Raw genomic sequence first — 21,396 nt, 5'->3', positions numbered from 1 at the left:
CATGCACTAGATAGATAGTGAGTTGCATGCCCTCGCTTCTTTTATACGCCCTTAGTCACATGTATTAGTTATTTCCCAGCATGAGTGTAACATGCAATATTTGGCTAGCCTAAATTCCAAGCCGCATTAAAATACTTATTTTAATCGACCTGGAATCGAGGCTAATATTTGGTGTGTTGCACGAGGGCACCTCCAATAACTAAATTGTTGCCCAATGACGTCAAACTCTTTTTTTTGTCAAAGACATGTGTTTTGAGTGAATTCATTAGTTTTGCATAATTCCATAGTAAATTCTTAGTTTTGCTTTCCCACAATTAGTGCAAAAGGAAGTAGCCTATAAAAGGGACCAAATGAGTTACTGGGTGGGAGCTATTATACATACAGTTACAGCACTGGATTGCTTTTATCTGCCCACTCACTGGGCAACAAGCACGCATAGTGCTATAGCGGATTAGAAGAAGTGCGGCCTGGGGATCGAGGCATGTAGATATCGGTGAAAAAGAGTGGGAAATGATTTCCTACAATTGATACTAAAGAGGATGTCGAAAATTCAATGGCTGCAGATAATAGATATTAAATAGGAGGTACGACACAACTTACATGTGATAGGTAAATAAAACAAGCACTAGCTATAGGTCGAGAACCCAAACAAAATTAATGTTAAATAACAAAAAAATAAACTGCTACATGTAGGAGTAACATTATAATTAAGTGGAACCATTATGCAATGAACATGGGAAAGAGACGGTTCACTATATAGTACAGCGTATATGCAGCTATAATTATACAAGGCCTACCTACATAGCCCTTACTATTTTTACTATGTACTTTTCTGTTTTTAGTGGAAGTGAGTTAATTTGAGCGAACATTTCGTGCAAGGGAGTTGCCTTGTACTCATTGAGAGAACTCCATCTGATTGAGGACGGGTGTAGTCTCTTTCTCCCGACAACGTACCACTTTCTCTGACACTGAACGCACCACTTCCTCTGACGATTTCTTCTGCCTACAAAAAAACATCACATTACTGCTGCTACTACAGCAATAAGAGGCTGTGCCATACATGTACATGTAATCTCACACAAGCACGCCCGAGTGCTCAATAATGCTTTGAAGCAAAACAAAAGTGTTAATTACGGAAGAGCTAGGATCCTAGCTTAATGGCGACAGAATTTCAATAACAGAACTTTAGTAAATTTTATCAACTAAAAGAGGGGTATAGATCTGCGGAGGTCAGAGTTCACAATGGCTGCTGCTGTTTTCTTACTCTTGTAGCTAACTATCGCTTTAATGCAAGGCTGTTACCTTAATAGATTTTTGTGAAAACAGATGATGCTATAAACGATTCTGAAGAAAACACACAGCTTAATTTCCATGCCCAGTGTAAAGTTCAAATTAAATAGGGTGGCCAGACTACTATGGCTTGGGGGAGGGCCGGAGCAGTAGACTGCTAATCTTTCTTGCCATTAAATGGCATGCACACAGCAGCTTCTCAATCTCTTCAAACACATGCAGTGGCTGACCACAACAAAGAGAATCTGTACTTTCCTTATTTAATCGTTGAGCAGTAACAACTGAATAACACACACAGTATGCTTTCTGGTTAAGCCTTGAGGCATTACAATGCTGAAACTATATTATACGTATATATACATGATTGTAATAGGGGCCCCATGCAAGGTCATACACATTAAACTTAGACAGAAATCAAAGGTTCATGATTTAGACGAGGCTTGACGAATCTCCATTGAATACACATGTAACAGCACTCACCCTGGTAGTGATGTTGGTGTTTCTCTCATCATACAGTTGCTGAACCCCTCCCCCTTGACTAGCGTGGGTTACTATAGAAATAGCGGGAGTGCTTGGGAGGAGGTCATCATCGTCAACAAGTGTGTTACTATATATTTCGGAATCATTGGAAGGTTTAGGTTTCATTGCTTGTTGTTTGTTTTCACTGAGCAGACGATCTATGATTTTTGGAGATGTGTCATCTCCAGCAGCTTCACTTATTTCCTTTGGATCAAGTCCATGGGCTTTCAACTTGTCTTCTCTGCAACAACAAACACAAAACAGCTTCTGTCAATCCATAATAAGGGACAATATATGATATACGGTAGGAACTATACTCGATACGAATGGACCTAGCAATTATGTTATTTCAAAATTGCAAAAAATTGTACTCACAGATAATCGGAAAATGCAATGAATCTCATTAAAACACTTGCGAGTAATTAGAAACACTATTAATTTCACAACTTTAGCAGAATTTAATACTAGCAAAATGAGCTAAACAGTGAAATTGCCGACAATTGTATACCTGTGAAAATATACCCACGTAAGGTATCAAATCAAACGTACGTGAAAAGAATGACAACCCTGTTCTCACCTGTGAATCATAGGCAGTAGTTTCTCTCTCTTCTTTCTGCTTTTGGGGTCATCATAGGTCACCTGCAGCAGGGGTGAATCAGTCGCCTTAGTATCGGGGAGCTGTTCTTCTTTCCGTCTACTGCGGCCATCTCGTCTGCTCCGCCCCATTTTGTGTGGCGACTGACGATAGAGTGACTGGTATGGTGCTGGGGTATAGGTTGTCTTGTCTTCCTTGCCCAAGAGTCGGCGAGCACGCCGTTCGTTATGCTGATCCATTGGGGCTTCATTGATTTGTTTTGGCAAATGTTTAGCAACCTCCGAAGATGAAACTTTTGTGTAATCTGTATCATTATCAGAACCAGTGTTATCCTCAGAACCCGTTTCATTCGCATGTTCAGTGTTGGTTTGTGGGGCATCCAAATGGGTAGATGTGATTTTGGCTTGAGACTGACTGAGGGTATTTCTTGGCATCGAGAGTCCAACCTGAACAGACAAAAATGAATCACATATTTCAAACAAAATAAAAGGCTAAAAGGACAAGCTAGATGTATGAAACATCCAATTTGAGTATGCCATATATGTTAAATGCTATCACTCTATACAAAGGCTGGACTGAACCCATGGCTTAGAGCACCTGTTATCAACTGAATACAAAAGAAGATGCGATTATTACTGCTACTATAATATTACGTTTGCTAAGGCTGCCATGTAGAATCAATCACACAAGCATCTGAGTGCTTAAATGATTTGAGGCATATTTTAGAATGTTATGAAGAAGAGCTTACTGGAAGCAGAAATTCAAGGAGAGAAGCATAGATCGATGATGATAAAATTATAAGTTTAGTAATGTGTATTTCCTGCCAATGAAGAATCAAAATAGAAAAAGGGGGACTACAAAGACTGATGGTCAAATTTCGAACAGAGACGTTGTGCGGACAAACGATGCTACGAACGATTCTGAAGAGACTGCAACAAGCCTTCACTAAACTATCGAGGTAAGTACCTTAAGGTTACTATTATAAACATGTAGTAATTTTAGATTTTTCTCTGGTTTTAGGGTACAAATTTTGGTGAATTTGTAGCATATTTTGTCAAAGATGAGGTTGAATGGAAAGTTTGGGATTTTCAAAAGTACATTATCTGAAAAAAAAGTTTTTTTTATGAGATTCATTATAATTTAGCGTTAATTACAAATTTCCTAATTCACTAAAATTAGTATACCCGTTTATAATAGGTTAAATCAGAATGTGGCTAGAAGCCTATATGAACGCTGTTAGTTGGCTTGCCGTTGCAATTTATAGTGGGTATAATTCGAGGGTATTTCGCCGATCAAGCATCTACCGCGAACCATGAATTTAATATCGCATGCATGCATGCTGCAAGAAAGGCTGCTAATCCGCAAACATTAAATCCGCGAAAACCTTTCTAATGGTCATTCCGCGAAAGTTTATACCCTCCCACTATATGGTACACAAACACAGTCAGCTTTACTGTCTTCATGTGCGGCTATACCTCGAGGCACATAACAATGCTGAAAGTTGACATGATAACTGCATACAAAAAGCAACTTACGAGGCTCGACTGAATAATTATAAAAAAGCACTCACTCTGGTGTTTCTCTCATCATACAGTTGCTGAATCCCTCCCCCTTTGCTCGCATGGGTAACTATGGAAACGTTCAATGGGGAAGCAGCCGGAGTGCTTGGGAGGAGGTCATTATTGTCAACAAGTTTGTTGCTAGTTCCGAAATGCTTAGGTTTTATTGCTTGTTGTTTATTTTCAGTGAGCAGACGATCTATGCTCTTTGGAGATGTGTCACCTCCAGCACCTTCACTTATTTCCTTTGGATCAAGTCCGCGGGCTTTCAATTTGTCTCCTCTGCAACAACAAACACAAAACAACTTCTGTCAATCCATAACAAGGGACAATATACGATATACGGTAGGCACTATACTCGATAAAATACATAACAAGGGACCAGTTTACGACCGGTAAAACTACTCTTTTATGCATTGACCTTATAACTACAGTTATCTAATCCATCCTAAATAGAGCCTACATGAAATCACACATTCATTTTAAAGCATAATTATTACAATCTAGTTCTCACCTGTCAATCCTAGGCAGTAGTTTTTCTCTCTTCTTTCTGCGGTTGGGGTCAGCCTGCAGCAGGGGTGAATCAGTCACCTTACTGTCGAGGAGCTGTTCTCCTTTCCATTTACTGCGGCCATCTCGTCTGCTCTGATCTTTTTTGTGTGGGGACTGGCGATAGCGTGACTGGTATGGTGCTGGGGTATAGGTTGTCTCGTCTTCCTTGCCCAAGAGTCGGCGACTATGTCGTTTAGTATGCCGATCCATTTGGTTTTTTTTTATTTGTTCTAGATCCCCTGGCAAACGTTTGGCAACCTCCGAAGATGCAACTTTAGTGTCATCTGTATCACTATCATTGAAATTATCAGAATCAGTGTCATCCCCAGAACCAGTTTCATCTCCATGTTCAGTGTTGGATTGTGGGGCATCCGAATGGGTAGATGTGATTTTGGCTTGAGACTGACTGAGGGTATTTCTTGGCATCGAGAGTCCAACCTGAACAGACAAAAATGAATCACATGTTTCAAACAAAATAAAAGGCTAAAAGGACGAGCTAGATGTATGAAACATCCAATTTGAGTATGCCATATATGTTAAATGCTATCACTCTATACAAAGGCTGGACTGAACCCATATGGCTTAGAGCACCTGTTATCAACTGAATACAAAAGAAGATGCGATTATTACTGCTACTATAATATTATGTTTGCTAAGGCTGCCATGTAGAATCAATCACACTAGCATCTGAGTGCTTAAATGATTTGAGGCATATTTTAGAATGTTATGAAGAAGAGCTTACTGGAAGCAGAAATTCAAGGAGAAAAGCATAGATCGATGATGATAAGTTTAGTAATGTGTATTTCCTGCCAATGAAGAATCAAAATAGAAAAAGAGGGAGATTTAATCAAATTTCGAATAGAGACGTTGTGCGGACAAACGATGCTACGAACGATTCTGAAGAGACTGCAACAAACCTTCACTAAACTATCGAGGTAAGTACCTTAAGGTTACTATTATAAACATGTAGTAATTTTAGCGTTTTTCAGATTTTTCTCTGGTTTTAGGGTACAAATTTTAGTGGATTTGTAGCACATTTTGTCAAAGATGAGGTTGAATGGAAAGTTTGGGGTTTTCAAAAGTACATTATCTGTAAAAAAAGTTTTTTTTTATGAGATTCATTATAATTTAGTGTTAATTACAAATTCCCTAATTCGCTAAAATTAGTACCTAATAGGTTAAATCAGAATGTGGCTAGAAGCCTATATGAACGCTGTTAGTTGGCTTGCCGTTGCAATTTATAGTGGGTATAATTCGAGGGTATAAATGGTTTTCGCCGATCAAGCATCTACCGCGAACCATGAATTTAATATCGCATGCATGCATGCTGCAAGAAAGGCTGCTAATCCGCAAACATTAAATCCGCGAAAACCTTTCTAATGGTCATTCCGCGAAAGTTTATACCCTCCCACTATATGGTACACAAACACAGTCAGCTTTACTGTCTTCATGTGCGGCTATACCTCGAGGCACATAACAATGCTGAAACTTGACATGATAACTGCATACAAAAAGCAACTTACGAGGCTCGACTGAATAATTATAAAAAAGCACTCACCCTGGTGTTTCTCTCATCATACAGTTGCTGAACCCCTCCCCCTTTGCTCGCATGGGTAACTATGGAAACGTTCAATGGGGAAGCAGCCGGAGTGCTTGGGAGGAGGTCATTATTGTCAACAAGTTTGTTGCTAGTTCCGAAATGCTTAGGTTTTATTGCTTGTTGTTTATTTTCAGTGAGCAGACGATCTATGCTCTTTGGAGATGTGTCACCTCCAGGACCTTCACTTATTTCCTTTGGATCAAGTCCGTGGGCTTTCAATTTGTCTCCTCTACAACAACAAACACAAAACAACTCCATAACAAGGGACAATATACGATATACGGTAGGCACTATACTCGATAAAATACATAACAAGGGACCAGTTTACGACCGGTAAAAACTACTCTTTTATGCATTGACCTTATAACTACAGTTATCTAATCCATCCTAAATAGAGCCTACATGAAATCACACATTCATTTTAAAGCATAATTATTACAATCTAGTTCTCACCTGTCAATCCTAGGCAGTAGTTTTTCTCTCTTCTTTCTGCGGTTGGGGTCAGCCTGCAGCAGAGGTGAATCAGTCACCTTACTGTCGAGGAGCTGTTCTCCTTTCCGTTTACTGCGGCCATCTCGTCTGCTCCGATCTTTTTTGTGTGGGGACTGGCGATAGCGTGACTGGTATGGTGCTGGGGTATAGGTTGTCTCGTCTTCCTTGCCCAAGAGTCGGCGACTATGTCGTTTAGTATGCCGATCCATTCGGGTTTTTTTTATTTGTTCTAGATCCCCTGGCAAACGTTTGGCAACCTCCGAAGATGCAACTTTAGTGTCATCTGTATCACTATCATTGAAATTATCAGAATCAGTGTCATCCCCAGAACCCGTTTCATCTCCATGTTCAGTGTTGGATTGTGGGGCATCCGAATGGGTAGATGTGATTTTGGCTTGAGACTGACTGAGGGTATTTCTTGGCATCGAGAGTTCAACCTGAACAGACAAAAATGAATCACATGTTTCAAACAAAATAAAAGGCTAAAAGGACGAGCTAGATGTATGAAACATCCAATTTGAGTATGCCATATATATGTTAAATGCTATCACTCTATGCAAAGGCTGGACTGAACCCATGGCTTAGAGCACCTGTTATCAACTGAATACAAAAGAAGATGCGATTATTACTGCTACTATAATATTACGTTTGCTAAGGCTGCCATGTAGAATCAATCACACAAGCATCTGAGTGCTTAAATGATTTGAGGCATATTTTAGAATGTTATAAAGAAGAGCTTACTGGAAGCAGAAATTCAAGGAGAGAAGCATAGATCGATGATGATAAGTTTAGTAATGTGTATTTCCTGCCAATGAAGAATCAAAATAGAAAAAGAGGGAGATTTAATCAAATTTCGAATAGAGATGTTGTGCGGACAAACGATGCTACGAACGATTCTGAAGAGACTGCAACAAACCTTCACTAAACTATCGAGGTAAGTACCTTAAGGTTACTATTATAAACATGTAGTAATTTTAGCGTTTTTCAGATTTTTCTCTGGTTTTAGGGTACAAATTTTAGTGGATTTGTAGCACATTTTGTCAAAGATGAGGTTGAATGGAAAGTTTGGGGTTTTCAAAAGTACATTATCTGTAAAAAAAGTTTTTTTTTATGAAATTTAGTGTTAATTACAAATTCCCTAATTTGCTAAAATTAGTACCCGTTTATAATAGGTTAAATCAGAATGTGGCTAGAAGCCTATATGAACGCTGTTAGTTGGCTTGCCGTTGCAATTTATAGCGGGTATAATTCGAGGGTATAAATGGTTTTTGCCGATCAAGCATCTACCGCGAACCATGAATTTAATATCGCATGCATGCATGCTGCAAGAAAGGCTGCTAATCCGCAAACATTAAATCCGCGAAAACCTTTCTAATGGTCATTCCGCGAAAGTTTATACCCTCCCACTATATGGTACACAAACACAGTCAGCTTTACTGTCTTCATGTGCGACTATACCTCGAGGCACATAACAATGCTGAAACTTGACATGATAACTGCATACAAAAAGCAACTTACGAGGCTCGACTGAATAATTATAAAAAAGCACTCACCCTGGTGTTTCTCTCATCATACAGTTGCTGAACCCCTCCCCCTTTGCTCGCATGGGTAACTATGGAAACGTTCAATGGGGAAGCAGCCGGAGTGCTTGGGAGGAGGTCATTATTGTCAACAAGTTTGTTGCTAGTTCCGAAATGCTTAGGTTTTATTGCTTGTTGTTTATTTTCAGTGAGCAGACGATCTATGCTCTTTGGAGATGTGTCACCTCCAGGACCTTCACTTATTTCCTTTGGATCAAGTCCGTGGGCTTTCAATTTGTCTCCTCTACAACAACAAACACAAAACAACTCCATAACAAGGGACAATATACGATATACGGTAGGCACTATACTCGATAAAATACATAACAAGGGACCAGTTTACGACCGGTAAAAACTACTCTTTTATGCATTGACCTTATAACTACAGTTATCTAATCCATCCTAAATAGAGCCTACATGAAATCACACATTCATTTTAAAGCATAATTATTACAATCTAGTTCTCACCTGTCAATCCTAGGCAGTAGTTTTTCTCTCTTCTTTCTGCGGTTGGGGTCAGCCTGCAGCAGAGGTGAATCAGTCACCTTACTGTCGAGGAGCTGTTCTCCTTTTCGTTTACTGCGGCCATCTCGTCTGCTCCGATCTTTTTTGTGTGGGGACTGGCGATAGCGTGACTGGTATGGTGCTGGGGTATAGGTTGTCTCGTCTTCCTTGCCCAAGAGTCGGCGACTATGTCGTTTAGTATGCCGATCCATTCGGGTTTTTTTTATTTGTTCTAGATCCCCTGGCAAACGTTTGGCAACCTCCGAAGATGCAACTTTAGTGTCATCTGTATCACTATCATTGAAATTATCAGAATCAATGTCATCCCCAGAACCCGTTTCATCTCCATGTTCAGTGTTGGATTGTGGGGCATCCAATTGGGAAGATGTGATTTTAGTTTGAGACTGACTGACGGTGTTTCTTGACATCGAGAGTCCAACCTGAATACAGACGAAAATGAATAACATGAATAACAAACAAAATAAGAAACGTAAAGGCCATCATACACCAGGCAACTTTCAGGCAATTCGTTGCCTACAACCATGCATTGTAAGCTGTTATAACGTGTAAAATACTACTATTCTGTGTAAAGGTTTGGACTGATCCCATCCTTAATTAGAGTAATAATATATACACGTTACGGTTGTCCTCAACCAAATAATGGTGTCACACTTCTATATACTGCAGTCATTATATACAAGTACTTATTTCGTATAAACTCACTCTGTGAACTTCATCTGGTTGAGTATGAGCGGCGTCTCTTTCTCTCGACAACGCACCACTTCCACTAAAACGTTCTCCAGCCTAAAAATTCGTACGTGGCGTTACAGCTGCTACTACACAATTAGTTTGCTGCATGAAGCTGCCATACATGTAAACTATACAAAGGCTTGGACTGAACCCATGGCTTAAAATGTTATATAACTCACCCTGATAACTCCCTCTGATTGAGGACGGGTGGAACCTCTTTCTCTTGACAACGCACCACTTCCACTGACACCTTCTCCAGTCTACAAAATATAACGTGACATTACTGCTGCTACTACAAAATCTGCTTCGGACTAAACACATGCATGGCTTAAGAGCATTTAAAGGCGGAGGAGGTCCGACAGGCGCGGTGCAGCTCAAGTAATTAGTCTCTGATTACATCAGGCAAAAACATACGACGTGGACGGGGCATGGGCGGATAATCAAAGGCTAATCGCTTGAGCTGCACCGCGCCTGTCGTACCTCCTCTGATTTAAAGGCATGCATTTAAATGCAGTTAACATAAGATGGGGCCACTTCCTGTTTAGCAGCATAATTGTGGTCAAATGCAAGGCCAGGTATAAGGGATCATGTATTGCACATAATGTGCATAAATACAATTATTGTGCACTATAGCTACTGCTAGCTCTATCACAAGCAAAGACATATTCATTTGTCAGCTGCAAAGTCTTTGTCTAACTTTGGTCTAACTATACCACTCCACGATGCCACGTGGAAAGAGGACTAGAACTACCAGATCCACAGCGACCGGCCGACGCTCTACTCGAGCTGCCACACAAAACAATTCGACGGCAACTCCTCCTGGACAGGTAGTCTCAATCACCGCTGGACAGCCTCCAGCACCACCAGCCCCACCACCTGCCCAACCCGACTTCACGGCGTTTTTGCATATCATTCGCAACGAAGTGCGGGCTGAACTAGAGGCCCAACGCGTGGCAGCAAGCTCCCTGCCCGTTTCAACCCAATCCCAGGACCCACAGGAGCCGGCCAACTCTCTACCACAGCTACAGCAGCACCCCTCTCAGCAGCAGACACCGCTCACCTCAGGACAACAGCGGCAATCGACCCTGCAACAACAAGTGATGCCCATTGCACAGACTGTGCAGCCTCCACAATATCAACCCACAAGGGATAGGGACGTTCATCCCCACCACTCTCCAAGGTTTGTGTTGTAAATACATTGCTAGCGCTTTGTACATATATCATGTGATTGTTGATTTATGCTCCTCGCATAGTGTCGTGGAATACACCTGTTGATTACTTCCCATTGCTGCCATAATTATAGCTAATTGCCAGCGTCTGGAGCAGCAGTTTAGCCATGTCCCATGCCGCGTCAAACTTGCTGCCCACCAGCATGACTATAGCACTGCGATAGTATCTCAATACCAAATCGCACTGCACTACCTAACCGCAAGCATCCTTAACAGTGAGTGCTTGCATGATAAGCACTATGACACGTGGGCTTAACACTACAGTCCTATTCAGTACCTTGATAAGCACTGTTTACTCTTGTGGAACTGACTCAGACTAACGAGCTTGAGAAGTATGGTGTGTAATCAATGACAAAATTAGCCAGTGTAAATTTAGATAGGCTGTTCCAAAATTGGACCCAAAAATGCTAACAGTGCAGAAAGTGACCCTCGGAAAGTGAGTGTCTCACAGAAAATGACCTTCAGAAAGTGACCCTCAGAAATCAATGCCCTCAAAAATACACAAGGAAACTATACGCTCAGAAAATCATACCCATGCACGCACAAAGGGGAACTATATACCCTCACCCATACAAGAGAACTTTAACCAGCAGGAAACTGACCCTCATACCCACACCACATAATGATATTTACTGTACCAACATCAATATTAAGCATTGAATTTTCTGAGTATGGTCCCTGTCAGTGTGTGCGTGGGTATGATTTTCTGATAGGATTATCTGATAACTTCCTTTTGTGAGTATATGTGTGGCATGGGTATGATTTGCTGAGGGTATAGTTTTCTTGTGTGAGCAGAAATTCTGAGGGCACCATTTTCTGTGGGTCACTTTCTGCACTGTCAGCATTTTTGGGTCCAGTTTTGGTATGGCCCATCTAAATTTACACTGGCTAATTTTGTCATTGATTACACACCATAAAGAAGCACTATGCACTACTCACTTGTGGCTTTGGCTACTATAGTCTTACTATTGCACAGCAGGAAAAACACCACACCGCTCATTCACATGGCTTTGGTCCTATTCCATATTATTGCATGAGCATAATAAGCATTCGATTTGGCTAGGACAATTGCAGTCCTATCCAGTACTAGTAAGCAGGTTATACTATATTTACTTGCTGCCATTGAGTAGGACAAATTGCTACAGCCCTATCTCACACTATTCACTCCGCACGGCTATATCTCACGCTTTTATTGTTTTTTTGTTTTGTTTTTTGTTTCTTCTCCTCATTCACTCATCAATTGTTACGAGCACTTCGCCTCACAAATATCTACTCCAACCCTCCTAGCAGCACTTGGGGCCATTACCACCACCATCGCTGTTATTTTTGGTCCCGTTGACCCAAAACCAACTCAGCGCCCCACCAATTGCCACAGTCATATCCTATAGAAGCGGACTTATCCTTTCACCGGCAGAGGCGCCCATCCCACAAAAATTGTCGACAAAATTTGATCCGGTCAATTTGCGAGAATTGCTGGCCGACAACATCTCCGTACTAGAGCAACTCCACAGCTAGTCTCATGGATCAGCCCCCTCCTAAGAAGGGGTCTGAGCACTCTTGTCTTGAGGTCAGTTCACAGTGGAATGTGCCAGACCAATGGAATTCCTGACCTTACGCCCCCGCGTATTTGTTAATTGTATAAAGCGTAAAGCGCAGGCATCTCTCTCTCTCTCTCTGAAGAAGGTGCTTCAATCTATTACATGTGTGTCTTTTGCCTGTGGTGCTAACTCTGTGCCCAAGGACCCCTGCTTGGCTTGCTTATGCTTCGTAGCAGCGTCTATGTATGAAGCGTTTACCATGCGTAATGCATGCGTTAATGATTATCCAAATGCGTTGAGCAACGTGCAGTTCTTTATTGCCTCCTATAATATCACCTGACTGGAATAAGTCAATCTGATTGAGCCGCTGGAATTCCAGCGTGTGCAACAAAACTACATCAGGAGTGCTCAGACCCCTTCTTAGGAGGGGGCTGATCCATGAGACTACTCCACAGCATCCACGCTCCAGGCAACATAATCAGCGGCAGGCCCATCACGCCCCTGCATGAGGGATGTCCTCACATTGCCATCATGGTTGTACTGCTTCCTGACTTACACAGCAATTCTCACCACAGATTAGACCACAAAAGATAAAGCTTGCCTATGCCCCGGGTGATGATCCTAGAGGCCTCTCGTCACGGACACCTCGGCTACGATCGCTCGTTCCGGCAACAAGCTGCCGCCAACCCTTCATTGCCCTGGAACACACTCTCCCCAGCACTTCATGCCACAACCATCCTCGGAAATTTCACGGGTAAACCTAGTCGCTCCTCTCCCTTTGTCGCGGTGTCAATCACACCAGGAATGAATGTGCATCAGGAATGAATGTGCCTTGGCGTACCTTCACCCGAAATCTCATCCACCTCCACTAACGTTTACGCATACCAAGACAAGGGTGTGTAACTCGTGGAATTGAGGTTCATGCATCTATCCCGGCACATGCACGTACAACCATGTTTGTGCTACATACCCTGGTGCAGCACCTCATCCTGCTTGCGAATGCCCCAAAACACCAGGCAACTTGTTCTTCAAGCAGAAGAGACCATTCCCTAAGTCTTCGTAAACGGATTCCATGATGCGAGCAGCTAGTGTGTATTTACTGTATATTATTGTCCAAATAATTATGCTGTTATTTTGCGTTGTTTTGCAAGTAAATGCACTTTCCCTGCTGTCATTGTCATTTGTGTTGGCGCGTGCAGGCTCATATAATTTTCGTCACGCAATGCGCAGTGGCGGATCTAGACAGGTTCGTAGTTACTAGGCTGCTCTCTAATGCGCATGCTCATTGCTTAAGAAAAGTGATGGCTTTTAATGAACTGTTTTGGAACCTCCCTCTCAACATTCCTGGATCCGCCACTGATGCGCATGAACTCCTAAGCCATATTTATCTTTTCTGCTGCAGGTGCTATCTATAGGCGGGACTTGCCGTGCGCAAACATCAAGTCCGGAAAGTACAAGTACACTTACGACTTACAGACGCTTATGACAGGCTCGTCGCTAATGGGGAATTACACAAAGTGCCCTCGTTACACATCTCCTATCAATCTTGTTCAGCTAGAGCCATTTCTGCAGGCACACCCTGACCAATGCTATGCATCGTATATGTATAAAAGCATTCAAGAGGGCTTCCGTATTGGCTTTCACGGCCCCCGAGATCACCTTCGCTCCTACACCCATAATCGTCCCTCTGCACTAGCAAACCCACATGTTGTACAGGAAAAACTTTGTACAGAGTTAGCAGCCAATCGCATGCTAGGCCCAATAACAAGCGACAAACCACACACCAGCCCTCTGGGCCTCGTCCCAAAAGCACACTAGGTGAACAAATGGAGATTGATTTGTGATCTATCAGCACCTTACGGGCACAGTGTCAACGACGGCATTCCAACTGCTCTTTGCTCCATGCAATATGCCACAGTCCACGATGCGGTAAACGGTAAACATTGTCAACGTTTTAGGCCGCGCCACACAACTCATCAAGCTAGATCTCAGTATTGCGTTTTACACTTGTCATCAACATAAAAATGACGTCACACTCCTATAGTTAAAACTATAAGTGTCTTACTCTGAAAACTGCGTCTGGTAGAGGATGCGTGGAATCTCTTTCTCTCGATAACGCACCACTTCCTCTGACACCTTCACCAGTCTACAAAAGAAAATGTGATATTGCTACGACAACAGTATAGCGATAAATTTTCGCTGTTTTCGTGGCAATCCTACACGAAAATTAAGTCCACGAAATTGTTCTTTAATTATCTGCTATAATGTGCAAAAATTTAAGGCGTGGCTTCCGGTCAGCAGTCATCCCACGAACATTGCATGTGCAACGAAATTCTTTTAGACACAATTCCACGAAATATAAGTCCCTTGAAAATTTTGCACATACGGTATGTTGAGGCTATAGCTGTCATACATGTAAAACGCTACCATTCTGAACAAATGCTTGGACTGCACCCATGGCTTAGAGTAATACAGTTTACGCTTGTCACCGAATAATGATCGACGTTACACTCCTACATTCAGAATCACTAGACTAAGTAATTTGTATATAACTCACCCTGATTACTCCCTCTGATTGAGGACGGGTGGAACCTCTTTCTCTCGACAACGCACCACTTCCTCTGACACCTTCTCCAGTCTACAAAATAAAATATGACATCGCTGTTGCTACTACAAAATCTGTTTGTTGCGGAGGCTGCCATTCAACTAACTTCTCTTTATCTACTCTTTATCTACTCTTGACTGAATACATGGCAATTAAAGCAATGCAACAATTGTCATGAACCGAATAATGATGCCATACTCTTACAGTCATCAAAGATTTTACGTAGGTACTTTCGTATAATAATTATAACTCACCCTGAGAACTCCATCTGGTTGAAGATGGGCGGAGTCTCCTTCTCTCACCAATGCACCACTTCCCCTGACACCTTCTTCAACCTGAGAATTCGTGGCATTACAACTGCTACTAGAAACTCGAAGCTGCAATACATGTAAACTGTACAAAGGCTTAGTTGAACTGAACCCAAAGTTAATAATACACGTTAATAATACACTTTGTCAACCGATAATGATGTTATACTTCTACAGTGTTCTTTAATTACAATTATCTGCTATAATTAACGTGCAAAGATTTAAGGCGTGGCTTCCGGTAAGCAGTCATCCCACGAACATTGTATGTGCAACGAAATGCTTTTAGACGCCATTCTACGAAATATAAGTGCCTCGAAAATGTTGCGCTATATGGTATGTTGAGGCTAGCTGTCATACAATTAAAACGCTAACAAAGGCTTGAACTGATTGAACCCATGGCTTAGAGTAACACAGTTTATAAGTTTGTTACCGAATAATGACATCACACTTCTACATTCAGAATCACTAGACTAAGTAATTTCGTATAACTCACCCTGATAACTCCCTCTGACTGAGGACGGGTGGAACCTCTTTCTTTCGACAACGCACCACTTCCTCTGACACCTTCTTCAGTCTACAAAATAAAATATGACATTACTGCTGCTACTACTACAAAATCTGTTTGTTACGAAGGCTGCCATTCAAGATGTCATTCTGTACAACAGTTTGGAAGGCCTAATTGGACTGAACTAAGAGTAGATACTCTTATCTACTCTTGACTGAATACATGGCAATTAGAACAATGCAACAATTATCATGAACCGAATAATGATGTCATATCGTAGAAACTGGATTAGTAGCGCATGCGCTCATGGGGTCAATAGCTATACGCTTATACTCGAGAATGCGCCTATAATTCAGTCATTTTTGAGCCCCAACCAGTAACCGGATGTCTCTGTGATGAAAAGCAACCTAGAAAGTGAGCAAGCAAGGCAAACAGGCAATCCAAACTGGATCTATAATTATCATACCATAGTATCTTACAGTTTTCATTTTACAACATACATTAACCAAGATCTGGAACAGAAAGGATCCAAGTCCACCTCATCTACGTCTCAGCATGATCAGACAAGGTAACAGAGTGCCCAGAGAGTCCCTTCCAGAATGACAAGCCGCTATATAGCTGCCATGCACTATACAAACTATAGCTACATGTAGCTCGATCGTAGTAAAGCTGAAATCAATTTTCACTAATATCCTTCGCATAATTGAAAAAGAGCTTCAATTCAAGTACAAAAAATCCGCAGTTGAGCATGCGCTTAAAGATATGCTTATAGTCGAAAGTGCTAATAATCCAGTTTCTACGGTACTCCTACAGTCATTAAATCAAAACAACTATACTTGTTACTTTCGTATAATATAACTTACCCTGAGAACTCCACCTGGTTGAAGATGGGTGGAGACTCTTTCTATCAACAACGTACCACTTCCCCTGACACTTTCTTCAGCCTGAAAAGGTGTGGCATTACAACTGCTACTACAAAAACTCAGTTTGTTGAAGCTGCCATACATGTACAAAGGCTTAATTGGACTGAACCCAAAGTTAATAATACACGTTAATAATACACTTTGTCAACCGATAATGATGTTATACTCCTACAGTCATTAAAATAAATATCTTACTCTGAAAACTGCATCTTGTAGAGGATGCATGGAATCTCTTTCTCTTGATAACGCGCCACTTCCTCTGACACCTTCACCAGCCTACAATAGAAAATGTGATATTACTGCTGCTCGACAACAATCAGAATTATGTTGAGATACATGTTATACATGTAAAATGCAACAAAGGCTTGGACTGCACCCACGGCTTAGAGTAATACAGTGTACGCTTATCACCGAATAATGACATTACACTCCTACATTCAGAATCACTAGACTAAGTAATTTTGTATAACTCACCCTGATAACTCCCTCTGATTGAGGACGGGTGGAACCTCTTTCTCTCGACAATGCACCACTTCCGCTGACACCTTCTCCAGTCTGCAAAATAAAAATAATACGTAACATTACTGCTGCTACTATAATGTTGCGGAGGCTGCCATTCATGCAATGTATTAATTATTCATTCTGCACAACAGTTGAAAGGTTTGGACTGAACTAAGATACTCTTATACTCTTGACTGAGCACATGGCTAAATTATAATCAACACTAACCGAGTAACTGATGTCACACTACCTTAATTAAGACTAGGAACTTTCGTTATAACTCACTCTGAGAACTCCATCTGGTTGGGGATGGGTGGAGTCTCTTTCTCTCACCAACACACCACTTTCCCTGACACCTTCTTCAGCCTAAATATTTGTGGCATTACGGCTGCTACTATAAACTCAGTTTGTTGAACTGCCATACATGTAAACTATACAAGGCTTGGACTGAACCCATAGCTAATAATAACTTTATTGTCAACCAAATGATGTCACACTCCTAGAGTCATTAAAATAAATGTCTTACTCTGAAAATTGCATCGGATAGAGGATGCGTGGAATCTCTTTCTCTCGATAACGCACCACTTCCTCTGACACCTTCACCAGCCTACAAAACAGAAAGTGTGATATTACTGCTGCTGTGACAACAATCAGAATTATGTTGAGACTGTTATACATGTAACATGTTACTATTTTGAACTAAGGCTCCTATGGCTAAGAGTAATACAGTTTACGCTTGTCACCGAAAATTAGGTTACACTCCTACATTCAGAATCACAAGACTAATTAATTTCGTATAACTCACCCTGATAACTCCCTCTGACTGAGGACGGGTGGAACCTCTTTGTCTCGACAACGTATCACTTCCTCTGGCACCTTCTGTAGTCTACAATAAGATATGACATAACTACTGCTACTATAAAATCTGTTTGCATGTTGCGGCCGGCCGGAGGCTGCCATTCATGCAATGTATAATACTGTACAAAAGCTTGAAAGGCCTAATTGGACTGAACTAAGAGTAGATACTCTTTATCTACTCTTGACTGAAGACATGGCAATTAGAGCAATGCAACAATTGATGAACCGAATAATGATGTCATACTGTTATATCAAAACAAAGACTATAGATACTTTTGTATAATAATATAACTCACCCTGAGAACTCCATCCGGTTGAGGATGGGCGGAGTCTCTTTCTATCGACAATGCACCACTTTGCCTGACACCTTCTTCAACCTGAGAATTCGTGGCATTACAACTGCTACTACAAACTCAGTTTGTTGAAGCTGCCATACATGTACAAAGGCTTGAACTGCTTAAAGTTAATAATACACGTTAAAAATACACTTTGTCAAACCAATAATGATGTCATATTCCTACATTCATTAAAATAAAAGCTATAAGTATCTTACTCTGAAAATTGCATCTGGTAGAGGATGTGTGGAATCTCTTTCTCTCAATACTGCACCACTTCCTCGGACAACCTCACCAGCCTACAAAAGAAAATGTGATATTACTGCTGCTACGACAACAATCAGAGACTGTTATACATGTAAAATGGAACTAAGGCTTGGACTGCACCCATGGCTTAGAGTAAAACAGTTTACGCTTGTCACTCAAAAATGATGTTACACTCCTACACTCAGAAGCACTAGACTAAGTAATAATTATTTCGTATATAACTCACCCTGATAACTCCCTCTGATTGAGGACGGGTGGAACCTCTTTGTCTTGAGAACGCACCACTTCCTCTGACACCTTCTCCAGTCTACAAAATAAAATATGACATCACTGCTGGTATTACAAATCCTGTTTGCATGTTTCGGAAGCTACCATTCGTATAATACTGTAGAAAGCTTGAAAGGCCTAATTGGACTGAACTAAGAGTAGATACTCTTTATCTACTCTTGACTGAACACATGGCAATTAGAGAGCAATGCAACAATTGTTATGAACCGAATAATGATGTCATACTCTTGACAGTAATTAAATCAAAACAAAGACTATAGGCCGTACTTTCGTATAATAATTATAACTCACCCTGAGAACTCCATCTGGTTGAGGATAGGCAGAGTCTCTTTCTATCGACGACGCACCACTTCCCCTGACACCTTCTTCAACCTGAAAGTTCGTGGCATTAAAGCTGCTACTACAAACTCAGTTTGTTGAAGTTGTCATACATGTAAACTGTACAAAAGCTTGGACTGAACCCATAGCTTAGACTTACTCTATTGTCAACCAAATACTGATGTCATACTCTTACAGTTATTACTATAAGTATCTTACTCTGAAAACTGCATCTTGTAGAGGATGCGTGGAATCTCTTTCTCTCGATAATGCACCACTTCCTCTGACACCTTCACCAGCCTACAATCGAAAATGTGATATTACTGCTGCTACGACAACAATCAGAATTATGTTGAGACTGTTATATATGTAAAATGCTACTGCTTGGACTGCACTCATGGCTTAGAGTAATAGTGTACGCTGTCACCAAATAACGACGTTACACTCCTAAACTACATGTAAGTAATTTTGTAAATAACTCACCCTAATAACTCCCTCTGATTGAGGACGGGCGGAGTCTCTTTCTCTTGACAACGCACCACTTCCCCTGACACCTTCTCCAGTCTACAAAATAATGTATGACATTACTGCTGCTATAACTAGTTGCGGAGGTAATTTCCATTCGTGCAAAGGTTGAAAGGCTTCCACTGAACTAAGAGTAGATACTCTTAACTATTCCATGGCAATGCAACAATTGTCATGAACCGAATAATAACGTCAAACAAAGACTATAGGTACTTTCGTATAATATAACTCACCCTGAGAACTCCATCTGGTTGAGGATGGGCGAAGTCTCTTTCTCTCCACAACGCACCACTTCCCCTGACACCTTCTTCAATCTGAAAATGTGTGGCATTACAGCTGCTACTAGAAACTCAGTTTGTTGAAGCTGCAATACATGTAAACTGTACAAAGGCTTAATTGGACTGAACCCAAAGTTAATAATACACGTTAAAAATACACTTTGTCAACCGATAATGATGTCATATTCCTACAGTCATTAAAATAAAAGCTATAAGTATCTTACTCTGAAAATTGCATCTGGTAGAGGATGCGTGGAATCTCTTTCTCTCGATAATGCACCACTTCCTCTGACACCCTCACCAGCCTACAAAAGAAAATGTGATATTACTGCTGCTACGACAACAATCAGAGACTGTTATACATGTAAAACGCTACCAGTTTGAACTAAAGCTTGGACTGCACCCATGGCTTAGAGTAACACAGTTTAGGCTTGTCACCGAAAAATGATGTTACACTCCTACACTCAGAAGCACTAGACTAAGTAATAATTATTTCGTATATAACTCACCCTGATAACTCCCTCTGATTGAGGACGGGTGGAACCTCTTTCTCTCGAGAACGCACCACTTCCTCTGGCACCTTCTCCAGTCTACAAAATAAAATATGACATTACTGCTGCTACTACAAAATCTGTTTGCATGTTTCGGAGGCTGCCATTCATGCAATGTATAATACTGAAGAAAAATTGAAAGGTCTAATTGGACTGAACTAAGATATCTATTCTTGACTGAACACATGGCAATTAGAGAGCAATGCAACAATTGTCATGAACCGAATAATGATGTCATACTCTTGACAGTAATTAGCAAAGACTATAGGCCGTACTTTCATATAATAATTATAACTCACCCTGAGAACTCCATCTGGTTGATGATGGGCGGAGTCTCTTTCTATCGACAACGCACCACTTCGCCTGACACCTTCTTCAACCTGAGAATTCGTGGCATTACAGCTGCTACTATAAACTCAGTTTGTTGAAGTTGTCATACATGTAAACTGTACAAAGGCTTAGACTGAACCCATAGCTTAGACTTACTCTATTGTCAACCAAATACTGATGTCATACTCCTACCGTCATTACTATAAGTATCTTACTCTGAAAACTGCATCTTGTAGAGGATGCGTGGAATCTCTTTCTCTCGATAATGCACCACTTCCTCTGACACCTTCACTAGCCTACAATCGAAAATGTGATATTACTGCTGCTGCGACAACAATCAGAATTATGTTGAGACTGTTATATACGTAAAATGCTACTGCTTGGACTGCACCCATGACTCAGTATGCTTGTCACCGAATAATGACGTTAACTACACGTAAGTAATTTCGTAAATAACTCGCCCTGATAACTCTCTCTGATTGAGGACGGGGGGAGTGTCTTTCTCTTGACAACGCACCACTTCCCCTGACACCTTCTTCAGTCTACAAAATAATGTATGACATTACTGCTGCTATAACTAGTTGCGGAGGTAATTT

General features: G+C 41.1%; 1 protein-coding gene across 1 annotated transcript in view; it reads right to left on the bottom strand.

Annotated features, from left to right (window-relative positions):
• Positions 1 to 535: 535 nt before the first annotated feature.
• Positions 536 to 21,396, bottom strand: part of LOC135331225 (uncharacterized) — a 55,424-nt gene continuing 34,563 nt past the window's right edge. Inside the window, exons 82-114 of the mRNA XM_064526308.1 lie at positions 21,262 to 21,342; positions 21,016 to 21,096; positions 20,770 to 20,850; positions 20,429 to 20,509; positions 20,144 to 20,224; positions 19,875 to 19,955; positions 19,600 to 19,680; positions 19,336 to 19,416; positions 19,090 to 19,170; positions 18,737 to 18,817; positions 18,462 to 18,542; positions 18,205 to 18,285; positions 17,856 to 17,936; positions 17,577 to 17,657; positions 17,336 to 17,416; positions 17,024 to 17,104; positions 16,745 to 16,825; positions 16,490 to 16,570; positions 15,615 to 15,695; positions 15,068 to 15,148; positions 14,766 to 14,846; positions 14,274 to 14,354; positions 9,621 to 9,701; positions 9,415 to 9,495; positions 8,656 to 9,131; positions 8,161 to 8,431; positions 6,569 to 7,044; positions 6,074 to 6,344; positions 4,478 to 4,953; positions 3,975 to 4,245; positions 2,387 to 2,850; positions 1,771 to 2,050; positions 536 to 1,003 (exon numbers count right to left, since the gene is read on the bottom strand). Of these exons, the coding sequence (XP_064382378.1) occupies positions 839 to 1,003; positions 1,771 to 2,050; positions 2,387 to 2,850; positions 3,975 to 4,245; positions 4,478 to 4,953; positions 6,074 to 6,344; positions 6,569 to 7,044; positions 8,161 to 8,431; positions 8,656 to 9,131; positions 9,415 to 9,495; positions 9,621 to 9,701; positions 14,274 to 14,354; positions 14,766 to 14,846; positions 15,068 to 15,148; positions 15,615 to 15,695; positions 16,490 to 16,570; positions 16,745 to 16,825; positions 17,024 to 17,104; positions 17,336 to 17,416; positions 17,577 to 17,657; positions 17,856 to 17,936; positions 18,205 to 18,285; positions 18,462 to 18,542; positions 18,737 to 18,817; positions 19,090 to 19,170; positions 19,336 to 19,416; positions 19,600 to 19,680; positions 19,875 to 19,955; positions 20,144 to 20,224; positions 20,429 to 20,509; positions 20,770 to 20,850; positions 21,016 to 21,096; positions 21,262 to 21,342 (5,094 nt within the window). The 3' untranslated portion in view covers positions 536 to 838. The remainder of the gene's footprint in view (positions 1,004 to 1,770; positions 2,051 to 2,386; positions 2,851 to 3,974; positions 4,246 to 4,477; positions 4,954 to 6,073; positions 6,345 to 6,568; positions 7,045 to 8,160; positions 8,432 to 8,655; positions 9,132 to 9,414; positions 9,496 to 9,620; positions 9,702 to 14,273; positions 14,355 to 14,765; positions 14,847 to 15,067; positions 15,149 to 15,614; positions 15,696 to 16,489; positions 16,571 to 16,744; positions 16,826 to 17,023; positions 17,105 to 17,335; positions 17,417 to 17,576; positions 17,658 to 17,855; positions 17,937 to 18,204; positions 18,286 to 18,461; positions 18,543 to 18,736; positions 18,818 to 19,089; positions 19,171 to 19,335; positions 19,417 to 19,599; positions 19,681 to 19,874; positions 19,956 to 20,143; positions 20,225 to 20,428; positions 20,510 to 20,769; positions 20,851 to 21,015; positions 21,097 to 21,261; positions 21,343 to 21,396) is intronic.

Source organism: Halichondria panicea, chromosome 2 (genome assembly GCF_963675165.1).
Source record: "Halichondria panicea chromosome 2, odHalPani1.1, whole genome shotgun sequence".
NCBI classification, from domain to species: Eukaryota; Metazoa; Porifera; class Demospongiae; order Suberitida; family Halichondriidae; genus Halichondria; species Halichondria panicea.
This window is presented reverse-complemented; position numbering and strand designations above follow the sequence as displayed.